Genomic DNA, 16,571 nt, shown 5'->3' on the forward strand with positions numbered 1-16,571 from the left:
TCTTATGCTCAGTGGCGTAAGGTTCTAGGAAAAAGAAGACTTAGAAAATAGTATTTGAACTGCTTATACTTGTGTCTCCTAACCCAGGCAAAGAGGGACACAGAATTCCCAGCCAGCTATTCTCCACATATCTAGAAATTGCCAAGGTCGGGAAATATTAGCTTTTACGTCGGAACATAAATTATATTACAATTTAGAGAGGAAACAGGTAATTACTGAAGTAATTTTCCATAAACAGTTGTATTAGTTGCTTCATACAACTTTTGCATAATTTTAAATATACACACACAACTTCTGTTTTGAGGGAAGAGATAAAGACTTTACCTAAAAATAATCAAGACAATATCAGCTTGGACTGTCATAACTTTGACATGTACACTATATAACTAACATAAAGAGGCTCTGGTCAGATTTAGAAGTGGAGAAACAAATGGTCCAGCTAATGCTAGCTTGCAAAAACCAAGGAAGTCATCTGTACTTGGCCCAGGAATGCAACTACTCTTTAAATAAATGTCCTGTCCCACACAGTGGCTGTTTGGGGGCAGATGCTTAATGCTTAAAAGGCTGTGGAATATACATGTAGTCCTCATTTAACATACACTCATTACAACAAAGTTATGACAGCACTGAACAAGGGGTACTTATGACGGGTCCTCATAGTTGTGGCCATTGCAACATCCCTGCAGTCATGCAATTATGATTTGGGTGCTTGGCAACTGGCTTGCAATTATGTCGCAGTGTCCTGCAGTCATGCGATTGCCATTTACGACCTTCACTGCTGGCTTCCAATAGGCAAAGTCAATAGGAAAGCTGGCAGGAGGTCACAAATGGTGATCCCATGACTGCAGGACACTGCGACTGCATGGGATTCGCCTAACAATGGCAGCTGGGACTTCTGGAACTGCCATCGTTAAGTCAGTGCGGTCATGTGACATTATACCTTATGACCGCATCACTAAGTAATGTAGTTCCTGGTCCCAATTACTGTTGGTAAGTGAGGACTACCTGTATAGTATTACTCTCTTTTCCATAGTAACTGACCACTAGGTGGATGATATGCTGTTTATTGTTTAGGCCTCTAAGGCTCCCAAGATACTGTTATTTGAGGGACTGTCTCTCCCCACTTATGTCTACCCATCCCACTAGGGCTGACAGGAAAGGCATGTTCTGGGTCCCATCTATTAGACAATGATATCTGGTGGGGCCCAGGAAGAAAGCCTTTTCTGTCACGATACCTGCCTTTGGAATATCAACCCACCTGGAGATTAGATTGGCCCCAACTCTGCTGGCTTTTCATAAGGCCTTAAAGTTATGGTTTTGTCACTGAGCTTGGGGATCCAGATGTATGGCACAGCCTGTGTAATGGATACACTGACTTATTGTTGGTCATTTTGTTTTTTACCTAGGTTGTCAATTATGTGTACATTGTTGTTATTGTTATATGCTTTATGGTGTTTTTAACTGTTGTTAGCCATCCAGGAATGAATTTGAGATGGACAGCCATACAAATTAATCAAATAAATAAATAAAACAAATTTAAAAAGTTAAATTGAAGCTTAGATTTGTAGAATGCAAGATATGCCAACAAATATGGAAAGAAAAAATATTTCAAGCTCACTGATTGAATGGACATCTTAAAAACCAACATATTTCCACAAAGCTTTTCAGAACCATTTAGATGTAGTAGCAAGTTTTTCTCATGAGAGTTTAACAGATTCAGTTAAGGGAACTTACAGTGAATTTACAGAACCAAGGGGGAAAAAACACTACTGTACTCCTAAACTGCCTAATTGTTAAACATCAGTGAAACTACACAGCAATTTGTCAAATCTTAACCTCGTATAAATGAGCAATGGAAGGAAAAATTATCTCTGAAGGCACACTTAGAAATCACTCTTTTTATTCATATCCCCTAGATTCATTAAGATCTTACTCCTGGATCTTTTGCCTAACAAACCCTCCTCCTGTTCTGAGCCTGCTTTTCATGTACAACAGGCTCAGATGCAGGAATGAATGAGTACCAATGCCAAAAGATTAAGGGCCCAAGGAATCTGGCATCAGATGTTCTACAAGCTTCTATTTTAGACCAGGTGGCAATACCAAAATATTATTGTGACAATTTTGTTTAAACATGTTTGAGCATCAAAGAATAGATTGCACTCACTCCCTCCTACTTAAAGGAGCCAGAAATGTAAAGGACAGGCAATGCAAGGCCTACTACCTGCTTCTGTCCCATCATCTGAGGTAGGCTACTCTAGGGATCAAGACTGAGCCAATGAGAGAAAAAGAGTACAACTTCAGACAAAAATAAGAATAAAAATTGTAAATTTGGTACGTGGTGGCAGGAAAGAGTAAAAACAACACTATCAAGACCGTGTCTCTATGGTGTTCTGTCTGCCTTGAACTGAAATTGCTATATCAAAAAGTCAGAGTACGCACTCAGACTGAAACACAATAAAGTGCTTACAAGGCAGGTGAGAAGAGGCCAGAGGACTAGTTATCAAGGTGGGAACCAATGCTTGAAATATTGAAGTGCAAAGAGAATTTGCTACTTAAAAATGGTTTGTCTGCCAATGAATGAAAAATCACCAGAAACATGCATTATTCTCAGATACATACAACCACAAGCCAGAGGCCATTATAGAATTGCTAAACCATTGAGTGGGGGCAAATGGAAGTAGAAATATGAACAGCAGATATACTTCCTCTTCACCCATCTGCCCATTCTCCAAAGCATTCTTACTAGGATAGAATTTAGTTTAGAAAACTGGTCTGTGAAAAAGGTGTTCCATCTTTGCTTTTCTTCTCATAGCAACTCAGATTGGTTGGCGATCGCCACTGCATGAAAACACATAATTAGGGCCTGTCTCCCATTTGCTGCTTGGCAAGTTATTTACATTTACCTGAACAACATTTTCATATTCCATGCAGTTTAAGCTTAGAGTATTGAATCATTAACAGCTAGGTTCTAGTAACAGGACAGCCAATTTTGAGGAAAAAAAAGTACTGTGGATTTGAGAATCAAATGCTATATAACAGTAAGCTCTAGTGTCATTAAGGAAAGCAGCCGACCCTTAAAAACAGGGTAGTTTAATATAGAGAATGAGGTGGTCAGCATGACCACCAGAGTTGTGGTATCCATGTTTATGGGCTACTCTGGAAGACATATGAGGCCTATTTTAACGTTCTGCTCCACACTCAGGCACTAATACCTACATGTATCATTATTAAAGAGCAGCAGCAGCACCTCTAAAGGTTCATTTGAGGAACAGAGCTGTTGGAAACTCTGCATCCATTCCCACTCCCTTGGAAATCATGCTCAGTTTGTCAACTCACTTTGCTTATTCCAGGCAGCAGTATGCTTTGATTCAAAGACAGCCTCTCCACAGCTTGGTGCTCCTGTATCACTCCATGGCCCCCAGTAAAAGATCCGCCCTGCAAGATTCTCCAGTTTCTGTAGCGCTGTCATCTTACACCCGTTGTTCTTGTTGGAGTCCTGACCATTTATTTCAGCTCCATAGCTCATGTTTCCCTTAATTTTATCAGTAATTCTTTTGTCATTCCAGGTCTGCTCTCACAGCAAATACAATCAGGCAGCTCAGTCAGGATTTAGGAGAGCGCTCTCCTTGATCATTGCTATTTACCCACTGGTAGAGGCAAGCACAGTGTTTTTCCTGTCCCAAAATGTGAAGTGGAGACTAAAGGAAGCAACCAGAGAGCAGACACACTTCCAGCAAAGCTCTTTACATTCCCCTTCTGCTGACTGAGGCAGACATTTGGCTTGAGCTGATTGCTCTCAACTTTTAACCAGGACAGAATTTCCATCAAATCCACCTCCCTGGACAAAAGCACTCATGTCAGTTCAGCAACAGCTACGTAGCTCTCCAGGGCAATCATCCATAAACATGCCAGATTTTCCCAACCCCCACTATGCCCAGAAAGGCTTCAGGATAGTCCATTCCATATTGGAAGCTTGATCAGCTGGTTAGAGGGTGAGGAGCAGACAGATTTGATTAATACAGAAAAAGGGAGGTCTGCCAGATCAAGGGTAGCAAAGGCCATGCAATAAGGCTTAAAATAGCTCAGAGATTCTTTGTATCTCATTTGCTCTCAGAGTTGAAGGCAGGGCAAATAAGGATCTCATCAGGTAGGGAAGTCCTATTTTAAAAAAAAAAAGTTAATTCTTTAACAGGAAACAGTTTCAGAGACAGAGGTATTTAGCTAATAATAGCATCCCCAAACAAAGAACTGGTGTGGTAGATGGGACGAACCTGGTGCAGTCCATAAGATATAAGTACAAACAAAGAGACTGTTCAAGGTCATACTTCTTTGGGTGCTCTGCATTCTAGAGATGGAAATCTCCTTTTCTAAATGCTATATTTAAATGTAAACATTTATTAGCTTAACAGCAGTTGTTCTAACCACAAATTGTGGCATATCTAAGCAGTTCCAAAGAACTTATAAGAAAGTAAACAGAAGTATATACCCTAGTTCAGAATGTGCCAACAAAACAAATAAAAATCACTATCCGGCTTTTGAAATCATCTGCTGCTTTGACCATATCCCCAAGCTTGAAAAACCATACTCAAATAAAGTCATCCATAAAGGAGAAGAATGGGTAGGAAAGGCAGGGAGAGAAAAGAAAAGCACAAGGCAAGTGTCCCTTTCTAAAAAAACTGCTTACCAGTAAGATTCAGATTAAAGAAGATAATTAAATGTGACAGTAGCAATCTGAAGCCCAAACTGATTAAAGGGCCAGGAAAAAGTCATTACTTTAGCCCTCTGAAGTTACGTAAGATAAAACTGACCAGCCGACCAAACAAATGCATCCACAGAAAAAGTTGGGTCCAAAACTGGAAACTGAATTCAGAGTCACCTTCCCATGTACTTTGAGGACTGCTGGGTTTAGAATCCATAGTACCACTTCCAGATAACAGCTATGTTCTCTACACTTAAGAGATGATCCAGATTCAGGCTGCAAGATCTGTTCTTCCAATATTGGATCTCCTCGTCATCTCCAGTACAGAATTGGTATGTAATTCAAAAACTGCATGGCAAGGTTGCACTTCTTGACAAGAAAAGCATGAACAGTGGCAGAGTAGTTTTGCAGTACTATTTCAGAAGAAAACCCAAAGGAACAGCCTTGAAGCAAGAAGTGGCTGGGCATGATGCCAAGTTTGTACAAAGAGTTTAAAGGAACAGACTTTCAATTTCAGAACTTTACAAACAGACTTTGCACTGCCCAAGGAAATTTTAAATACCCCAATCATTTCAGCACAGGGAATGGGCAAACTGGGTTATTTATTTTTTATTTCTTTTATTTATTTCTTTTCTATCCCGCCTTTATTATTTTTTTTTATAAACAACTCAAGGCGGCCAACATAGTTAATACGCCTTCCTCCTTCTCTTTTCCCCACAACAACAACCCTGTGAGGTGGTTTGGGCTGAGAGCGCGCGAGTGGTCCAAGGTCACCCAGCCGTCTTTCAGGCCTAAGGCAGGACTAGAACTGAGAGTCTCCTGGTTTCTAACTTGTTGCCTTAACCACTAGACCAAACTGGCTGTCAGTGGGGACATAATGTCTTTAGCATTTAATCTTTGGATTTTAATTAATAGCAGTACCCAAGTCTCCCCAGCATTATCTACACAACCATAGGCCAAGCTACAGATCATAAGACAAGAACATATTAACAATTCTGACAGGAGACAGAAAGACTGCTGCAAAATTCTGTTTATGGACTAGTAACCAAATAAGATGAACAGAGAACATGGCTAGAAAATACTTTAAAGTCCTATGTGCTAGCAAGCAGTTTCTGGACACCTTTGTAGTTTGTTTCAACATTAACAGAAATATACACTTCAAAATATTACTAAAAAAAATCAGTTAGGTTACATGTTAATTAAATATGTTCCTAATAAAATCATCACAGATATTCTGCAAAGCAAACTTACGATACATACAGATTTGTTAGTCAAGTATGTAAAATAAAGGAACCAATTCCCTTCCTAGAGTTTGACTTACACAGAGGAAGAGAAATCAAGTGGGGATAAACAACAGAAGATTGTTTCTTAGCTGAAAGAATAGACCTTAATTTGTTGCATTAAAACAAATGGATTCTCACTTCCAAAGTAAAGGGTTAAAATTTTACAGATGAAGTTTCATTAGATTTTTTAAATTTTTTTTGTTATCTTGGAAGGTAAATCTTTGGTGGATTCAGCACAAAAGCTTAAAATATTTTCTAATGAACATGCTGGAATGAATGTATTCAGCTAGAACAGCAGAAAGCAAAGGTTGTATAAGTCAAGAAGTGGGACACAAGTAGGGAAAACAGAGTAATCCTTGAAAAGCTTTGCTTTCTCAGCAAATTTCTGATTTCCCATGCTTCTAGAGGGTTATTTCATCACTCCAGCTGTGGATGTACAAGAAGATGAGCAAGAATCCAGCTAGGGAAAGACGACTTAAGCTGGAACAACTAGACATATAATCAGTTTGGAAATAAAAAATATCCCTCTCACACACCATTACCCAGTATTGCTACATGCAAACTTTGATCTTAGACTCTCCCACAAAAATCCTATGAAGAAGAGAATTAGGCCAAGTACTTCCTAAATTTGGCAAAACTGTTGAACATCACAAATTACTAGTATGCACTATACAACATAGTATGTGTTACTTTCATATATTCTGATGAGATAAATATGAAGATTATGAAATCTAAAAATACAAAATTGTTAAAAGAATCAAATGGGCAAACTAATTAAAATTATGCCCAAACTATATGAAATTCATTCACACGTTGCATGAAAGGCCTTTTTCTACAGGTGGTGCAGAAATCCCAGTTGGAATCTTGGCAGGAGAGTAAAAATGTGCATTAAACTTACCTTCCTGAATTCCAATGCAGATTTTGAAAGCAAGGAAGAATATACTTGCTACTGCTAGTAAGCAGAAACTTCCAGATTTCATATGAATGAGTTCAGTTGATAAGAGGTGACCAGAAAGAGTCTGTTCCACATCAACTAAATTGCAGGGTATTAAGCCTACAGAACCATCTTACCTTATCTGTTGCTTGCTAGATGTGCAAGTTTAAATTTCCATAATTTCTCAACCCACATAGTCATGCAGGCTAGGAAGTTGTGGAAACTGATAACTAACATATCTGGAGGACTTAAGGGTGGAAAAGAGTGCTGTAAAAGCACTTCATATACCATGAAGATGGGATTAACTGTTCTAGGAGCATGGCATCCCAATGTACAATTACTGTATTTTAAAATAAAAACACCTTAAAAGTTTTAAAGCTTATGATTTTTCTCACTGGGGTACATTTTCTAACTGAACTAATAAGCAATAAAACATTTTTTCATTATACATTATACTTATACCTGGAATATACTTAGTTTTATCTTTAGCCAATAGCTTTCATTAGACTGTCACAATACTGCCTCAGAATGTGAGAGCCAGATTATTCTGCTGTCTCCCATTTCAGAATGTTTGGGAAATATATTTCCATTTTTTTAAATAAGAAATTTGTTTCTTTACTATGAATTCAATTTAATCTTTCAGATTTTGGGACTATATTATTTGATAAACTGTATCCCTGGGAATTTTGGTTATTCCCCCAAAATTTGGTTTGTTTCTTTTTTTAACATACCAGATTATAAGTTAATAAAGTGGCCCACAAATTATAAATCACCATCAATCATTGAAACAACAAACAGAACAATGAATGATAAACATTAAATAAAAGTCAGATAAACACTAGCATCAGATTGCATTAAAAACAGCAGGGAAAGAAAAGCATTAACAAAGCCTTGCTGAGAGAAGACCTAGCCAATCTTTTCCTTTAATTTACTTAAGGATAATAGTAATTAATATTACATAAATTGATACGGACAACTACCAAGAGCTACCCCACTGAAACTTTGCTGTTGGCTTCATTAGTGGAATGCAATGAAATATGCAAATATGATACATTTGGAAAACCAGCAAAATCCTCCATAAATCAATAGTCATGAGTATGCACGTATATAATTAACTGCAGAACTGACAAAATCAGCTACTTGTTTTTATATTTCATGCATGACAAAACTAAGAAAGTTACCTATATCTTTTGAATTTGTTACCCACTGACATCCACTGAGTGAACAAGACTGGAATACAGAGCTATAAAATTCATCTTAATATGCTATGATATTCCAATGTAAGGCTTTCTGTGCAGCATATTGAACATATTTTCAGAAACATGCGAAGCTGGAAGCTTTAACAGTAGGAGGTATGTTAATTTTCTCAATTTAATTTTAAAAATGCAAACATATATGCACCACAGTCGAGTGTAGAAATGGTCTTCCTTATCAATATTCCATACCATCACCAGCATCACAAGAGAAGAGTCATCAACATTCTCCAGAGGATTGTTCTAAGTTTTGGGCAAACTTTACTTGTTGCATTAGCACATATGTGCTTAGAATGAGACTTTAGCAACTAAATTAGCAATTAATATAACACTGCTTTAAAATTCATACATGGTGCTCCAAATCTAAAGTAAGGCTTCTGGAATTTGTTTTTTTAAAGATACCTAAAAGGGATAACAAAGTTAAGAATTAACACTTACCCTGAGACTTTTTAGAAATACTTATCCAAAGCAACTTTGCTATGTCAAGTTCTGCAGTGATCCAACAACATGGAAGGAACCTGACATGAAAATTTGGAAGTGGGGGCGCTGTGCCTTCTATTCAATTCTTTAAATCTGACTAGCTTAGTGTAATTTTTAACTAGCTTCAAAGGTCTGGTAAGGAGGAGTATATTCAATCCTAGTCAGAACACCACAAACCAAATATATGGCATTTGGTTTACTGATATGCATTCCTTTAAGTAGCATCCTATAGTTCATTTACACTTAATGAATTATACTAATTTGCAACGTAAGAATTCTGAAAATATATGTTTTGCTTTTGTGGTATGTTTCTATATATTGTGTCTTTTTTCCCCTCCTTTTCTTATGATTCTCAAGCATGGAAAAGAGCAGAAAGCTACTATTTTTACTGATTGATGAGGGAAGATTCAATTCCAAGCTGGTCAAAGTAGCAAAAAAATTATCTACTGCCAAGTAACCAAAACTGCAAAGGAGCAGATACAGACATCACTACCACAGCAGCAAGAGTATCTACACAGACTGATCCAATTTGTAGCCTCCACCCCACATTCAATGCCTACATGGCCTTGTCATGTTTACATATTAAACAAAACCATTATTTGTTCTTAAAAGTAACTTTCAGTGCACCAGACTGCAGTGCTAACAAATGTGCTTACTTCCTGAACTTTCTGCTCCTTGTTGGAAAGTTCTAAGAAGTGCCAACCTTTTTTCTAAGAATATACTTGTAAGGCTATATTTTTGCCCTTGGAGACACATCAATCTATTTACTTTTCTTGGCATGAATATTTTCTTATTTATCAGCATATTTGACACCTTCAGTATGAACATTTCCAGTAAGTAGTGTAATTGTCTAAGGTCACTCATGCTTACTTAGTACAAATGATTTTATGCTTTCATTGCTTCTACCATGCTAATGACTGATGCTGAAAAATATACATCATATATATATATATATATATATACATATACACACACAAGAGAAATCATCACTAATTTTCTCTCCCTCTCCAATAACTATGTTAAGATTAAGCAAAGTGCTACAGCAGAAAAGAAATACATGCCCCATAGCTTTTCTCATTAAAAGGGGGAAGAAAAGAGGGTTGAGTGAAGACTGGTAAAGCAATCTTCGATAGCACGGTACCTTGGCAAACAATGTATAATATCCCCCTCTGGTGGCTGGACCACACAGAACAATAGTACAGTTTGAGATTACAGTGAGAGCAACATATTCTCCTACAAACTTTTCACTGCACCAAATGTTCTAATCTTTTCTCTTCATCACAGATGCTGGATCAAGACCTGGGAGAAGTACAGTTTGTATTTAATAGTGCTTTGAGCTGGTCACTTTAATTATATGTACCGAGTAAATACAAACTTATATTAAAGGTTATAGTATGTAATATATTGAGTTCTATCGCTACATTACATGACAGAACCATGTTTCAATCTTCCCATAGATCTGAAATGGACGCAGAGACTCTGCTTCTGCAAACTATGTGAAAGTCAATATGAAGGCTACATTTATAATTATTTCCTTGTTGGATTTATAGCCTGCTTTCCTTGCTCAAGGTACCATATATAGCACTCCTTTCTCTAATATTTACCCACAGTAATCTAACGAGGTAAGTTGGGTTGAGAGAGAATAACTGACCCAAAATCACCCAGTGAATTTCCCTGACTAAGGATGGATTTGAATCTAGGTCTCCCTAGTCATAGTCTAATACATTAACTATTACATCACATTGGCTGTCCAATTTTCCATAAGAATACTGAAGTGCACAAATACCTCAAGCATTAAACATTCTGCAGTATTTCCTCTTATCTTTGCATTTATTCTAGTATTACATTGATAGTTAGAAGATAAATTATAATAACGTAACAGTTCAAATATTGAAAGATTTCTAGGGAAAAAATCAAAATCAGTTATGCTTATATAACAAATACGAAAGCCAGCTGGGTGATCTTGGGCCAGTCACTCTCTCTCAGCCCAACTCACCTCAAAGGGTGGTGGTTGTGGGAAAATAGGAGGAAGGAGTATTAGGTATGTTAGCCACCTTGAGTTATTTATAAAAATAATAAAGGCAGGATAGAAAATAAATAAAATAAAAAATAAAAATAAAAAAGGTTCCTAAATTAGTTTATGACCTGCAGTTTAACAAGGTATTTTTCGGTGGACCCTGATTCTGGAAAACTTGCCCTTGTAATCTTTTTTTTTGGGGGGGGGGCTCATAGTCATATATACACTAAGAAATAATCTACAGTATATTGCATTAGTATAGAGAAAAAAAGTCAAGAGATGTATAAGGCAGCTTCAGCTCTTCTGGAAGCCATATGTATTTTCATTTATTTTATCTGCTTTTGAGGTGCTGGGTAGTGAAGGGGGGAAGCCGTTTGGACTCCCATGAAAATACATAGAACAGAGATGATCCACAACAAATAAAGGGACCACTTTCCAAAAACTCACTGAAGTGAGTTTTGTTTTAGATTTGTTTTAGGACTAAGTAGCACCTTTTTTCCTCTTTGAACTGTTATTATCTTGATGCCACTGCTCCTTCTCTATTTATGTAATTCCTGTTCAGTTTGCTAATACTGTAACTCCAAACTATTCCTTTTTTCCAGGGAAATCCTGATTTAATATTACACACTTCTGAACAAAACTAAAATTTCACAGCCTGTTCATTTACTGCAATATTTTTGCAATCACAACACAACTGCCCTTGCATTCCATGTTCAAATCTGAACACTGCTAATTCCTGGTTGCTAAAAAGGAGACCCCTATCAATAGCATTAAAATTCAAATATCCAACTCTGGGACACCTCAAGTAAGAATATTTAGATTTTAACAATGTCCTTCTGAAAGATCACTATTAAAATTACTTAATCCAGGGAATGGTAATGGCAGAGAAAGTAGATCACTTCTATTAGTAGATATCTGGGTAGTTTGCAGCAGCTCTGAAACAGTTTATAACTCTCAGCTGTTTAACTACTTCAATAATAAAATACCTCTCTTCCAAATTTCTGAAATGAAGCAATATGGATGACAGTGGTCATCAAAATTGGTTTTTCATGTGGGAGGACTGTTCAGCAATCCAGGTCAACATCTAGATCCAACATTCTTTAATGTTAAGCCTTTTACCCTAACTTTAGCTAGTTAATCTTACAATGCTACTAAAAACAAAGGAGATCCACAAAATCACCCTTGACTTAATCAAGTCTCCAGAACCCTTAGCATTCTGTCTCCCAATTATCCTTGGTACTCTAAAAAAAAAAGTTGGATTAACATTTGAATTCCTATGTTTCCTATGTTCCACTTTCAGACAGAATACTTATAGAACCAGTTTCACTACTGTAAACTTTTAGCACCTTAAACATGTTGTTCCAAAACAGTAATGTCCCATCTCTATTAAAACTGAATTAGTACCATTTCCAACCTAGCACAAGAACAAGTGCACAGAGGCCAACTAGGTAAGGAAGAATAAGCTGATGAGATATAGTAAACTAAACTGAGTGGCATTGTATAAATCAAAAGGCCTACCTTTTAAAAAAATGAGTCTGTAGGAGCCAGATGGCAGCCAGTACCTGAAAACCATTCTTCACCTTCCTAAATTCCTTGCTTGGGCCCAGACTAGACCCACCTCAAGCTAATGTGGAAATTTCCAATAAAATCTCCCTCCCTTCCAGGATATTATGATCAGAATTACCCATTACTAGGTAATGCTACAATATACCTCCTTTGGCCTCCTCACAAACATCAGGCCTACCCTTGCATGACCAGGCAACCTGTTACTCCCCCTCACCTCCAGCCTCCATCTTGCCAGCCTGGAATGTGGCCTCTCTGCACTTGCCTACGGCTCCCCAGAAGGGTCAATCCATGCTAACCGCTTGTCAGTGCTCTAAGAAACCAAATCCAGGAGCAAGTAGGGAAACACACAAGCACGCGTACAGAGCTATAGACACACCATAAAATGAGACCGACTGAATCCCACTAAGACCACATTGGTTTGTTTGCCTTTACCACATATTTCTAAGAAATCTATATCAAAATACATTGACTTCTAGGCTCGCTCTCATCTCTACAGACTAGGAAGAAGGGTGTCCCCAAAACTGGAAACTCATCACAGAGGCTCATATTCATGCACTTAGGACTTTTTCATTTGGATGAGAAAAGGGGATGGGTTTCTTCATAGTCAGTGGCACCTGTGGTTGCCTATCATGTTAACTAGGTGTTTATTTGATTTGGCCATCTAAAGCACTGATTACAGCAGTATGTTTTTCAGTAGTGTCAAGAATTTCAACTGGACAGAGAACAAATATAGGGATTTAGGGAAACCAGGTTCAAATTTCCATTCAGACATAGTAGCTTGATATAACTCACATAATTATTGTAAAAATAAATGGCAGCAATGGTAGAACCACCATGTGTTAGGTGTTCAGTGCTTGAAGGAAAGGAGAGAGCATTAGCAGCTTTGGCGAGCACTGGTTGCAAAATCTACTCTCAGAATATTTGGATTCATTACCTCTTTTTATCTCAGCCCAACTAAAAAATTTGCTCTTCATCTTTAATTTCAAAAGCCTAAGTTTGCCTGAATTATTTGAAGACATATTATCTTCAGTATGTGACCTCACTTGAGTTCATCTAAAGGAGTCATGTTTAAGGTCTCATTTATTTGTTGTGGAGTTGTGATCTTTTGGACAAAATGTTTGGAAGTTCTTTAATGAACTTTCAAGAGCTATTTGTTTAGAATCTTCATTTTTACATATTTGAATTACCATTGGAATACCCAAATGTTGCATTCTTTTTAATGTTTTTGCATTTTGAGAATATATACATCCCTTTTAAAGCCAAACATGTCATAATAACAAGACTACTGCATGTTGCTTCAATAGCAACTAAAGGCAGCATCAATCTTCTTCCCTAAATACCCAAAATGACCCCATATAAAATAAAATAAAGTTTATGTTTCATGCTTTTATCAGCACCTGTCATAACAAGGTAATAGGTTACCTGAATTAGATGAATAAAACAAATTCACCAATTGTTGTGACTGCTCTTTTCATATTTGATGTTTTCTCCACAATGCCCAAGGCGGCATATATTGTCCTACCCTCCATTTTATTTGCACAATCATCATGTGAGGTGTTGGGAGATTGGAAACTGTCCTAAGGTGGTGGTGAACTCCATAGCACCGAAATCCTAATCTTAACACTGTAGTAACACTGGCTCTGGTTTCCTTATATTTTAAGGAAATATTCCTTATTCCACACATGAAAATTGGCTAATATAAGGCTAAGATCTGTGTTTGTTCTGTTAAGAATTTCCAAACAACTTTCCACATACAATTATTTGATCCTATTATAAATGAAGGAAGCACTTGATCTAAGCTGTATATGCCTAGAACACTTCCCTCTCCTTTCAATACAAGCCCATTTTTATTACTGTACAGTATGTCTGGAAGTTTGAAAAAAGTGGGTGCTCAGAACAGCTCATTTAGATACCTTCTATCATAATTTAATAATTATGGGGAAAGGTGATACACCATGTTTGATTCTATGCAAAACATGTCACACAGAGACAGACTTCTGCAAGTCCAAGCCCGCTCTTGATCCACCTATTTGAAAAATAAGTAGGGAATAAGTGATGCTAAACTTATTGGTGAAAAGACTAAACTAGTATTCAGAGATGTTTGGTTCCAAAATGTTATTTACCAGGAATTATATAAAATCAATCTCATTGTCATCTTAATTCTATACTACAGTTAATGAAATTATCTAATATCCTGTCTCTGTACTAAAACATGCATAGTTATATCTTAGTGCTACATTTATCTGAAAGAAAGTTTAGTCCTTTCAAATTTACCTTTAGTAGTGTATTCAAATTGCTGAGAATACTGTAATGATTCAATATTGAATGAGGATTATCCTTATTCAGGTTTAACTTCTTTTTGGGTAAATACAGGAGTAATATCTGTATTCTGTAATATATACAATATCTTAAACCTTTATATTTTAGCAATATCTGCAAAGCAACAACTTCTCCATTCCTGCCCCACAAAAGAAGAAATTGATGTATTTTGTTAATGATTCCAGCACTTTGACTGGAATGTGAGAATGGTGATAGGAGCTTCTTTGGCAATATCTATATATCTTTGGAAAAGTTCCGGTAAAATCTAAGTATTATTTTGGAAGAGGAACATAGAGCTTCTAGCAATGGCACCCAGCTTAGACAGCTACCAGTGAGACAGGAGGGAAAATCAAAAAGAGGATTTTCTCAGCTGTACTACAAAAAGTCTGGCAGCAAGGAATAAAATATGAATATGCTTTCAATCTCTTCCCATCTTGACACCAGGGGTAACCATTAATAGGCTGGAAGGAAGCCCATCAAAGGGGAGGAGTAATGAGCACTATGAGCATTTTTTTTCTTCACAGAATCATCCTGGGGGTGATACAGAGTGGAACAGTGGACTTTCCCAAGACATTAAAATACTTTCCGTACCAAGAATTTGAACCTAGATCTCCACTGTAGTATCATAGCTAGAAAGAATCAAATAAAAGGCTGGGTTGACCAAAAATAGAAGGCAGTGTTTGCTCTGTCCTACAATCTTCTTTCTGGTTCATATGAACCTATTCAGGAAACAGTTAAAAAAATGTAGCCTGGCTTCATATTTGCAGTACAGTAAAGAACAACACTGTGAGGAAAGACAGAAGTAGGAAGTCATTTTTGTGTGCAAGAAGGGATGCACTCACTCTCTGTAAGGTACTGGTGCCTGTATTGCCCATGCTCACTATATTACGAGAGCACTAAGATCCACAGAATAGGTCAAGTATAAAGTCCAGTAACCTGAGAAATATATTCTTTAATTTTAAAATCAAATTTTCAGACTGAAGGTTGTAAAGTCAACTTTAAAGGTGTCAGGCAATGCCTAGAAAAGATCTCAGGAGCCTGGAGAATAAGGCATGTTGAAGCTGTGAAGATTCAGCAGCCTGTAAATTTTACTGCACTTCCAACAGGCCTGTGAAAACAGTATATAAAATGAATGGCAATTAAATTAGCATAATTTGTAAAAGCTGCAGAGTACGATTATGTGCAACATCAAACATAGATTATTTTTCAGGAATACTGGGTATGGGAGAATTTACATTATACATAAATCAATCACAAACAATTCTTTCCAGCTGCATTTAATATTACCTGTATTAAGATAACCAAATATGCCCTTAAGTTTAAGGAATGCTTCCCTAAGGAAGATCTGATAGCAACACTCTTGGTCTTCAGATGGCAAATTAAAACCTCTCTTGGGTACATCACTTGCGGTTAGCTGATTTAACTGCTACTGTCCTTGAATGTGAACTATAGTTTTATATTTATCTGTTCATTTAAGTCAATAAGATTTTTGTTTTTGATACAATATAGCAGGATTTAACTTCCTAAATCAATTGCACTCATTGGACTGCAACTCCCATGAGTCCTTGAAAGCATAACCAAAGTTTATGCCAACTGGGAACAATGAGTTGAACTCCAATGAATCTGGAGGATAACAGGGCTCATCCAGAATCAAAATACACTAACTATTTACAGTAATTGGGCATGCTAGCAATTTCATTAAAAAAAAGAAAGCTACTGTCAATTCAATCATAAAATGCACAACATTTTTCTAAGCAATCTATTTTGTTGAAGAGGCTTTCTGTGGTTGCTGTTTTACATTAGCAGGAAAAACTGCAGACATCTGGATGTTCCATTTAATTATAATAGTACTGAAACAATTTAAGCCCTAAAAAGCTTCAGGCACATAGTCTATATTTAGTTGTTTAAGAGGCAAAAGATTATTAGTACTGACCCTTTCTGGATCAGATAGCATATCTGTAAGGAAGTTCTATGCAACAATAATAAGAGGGAAGGGTCTAATCTTTCTTTCTCTACTCAA

At 36.9% G+C, this 16,571-nt stretch overlaps 1 protein-coding gene across 3 annotated transcripts in view; it reads right to left on the reverse strand.

Annotated features, from left to right (window-relative positions):
- PRKACA (protein kinase cAMP-activated catalytic subunit alpha) overlaps positions 1-16,571 on the reverse strand; it is a 66,028-nt gene that overhangs the window by 46,972 nt on the left and 2,485 nt on the right. Inside the window, exon 1 of one of the 3 annotated variants that reach the window (XM_063292516.1) lies at positions 12,447-12,466. The exons of 1 other annotated variant lie outside the window; for it this stretch is intronic. In XM_063292516.1, coding sequence (XP_063148586.1) covers positions 12,447-12,459 — 13 coding nt within the window. In that variant the 5' untranslated portion in view covers positions 12,460-12,466. Of the gene's footprint in view, positions 1-3,336; positions 3,542-12,446; positions 12,467-16,571 lie in introns of those variants that run through there. One more of the 3 variants, XM_063292514.1, reaches the window with a different exon arrangement.

This window comes from Candoia aspera, chromosome 2 (genome assembly GCF_035149785.1).
Source record: "Candoia aspera isolate rCanAsp1 chromosome 2, rCanAsp1.hap2, whole genome shotgun sequence".
In the NCBI taxonomy this organism is placed as follows: Eukaryota; Metazoa; Chordata; class Lepidosauria; order Squamata; family Boidae; genus Candoia; species Candoia aspera.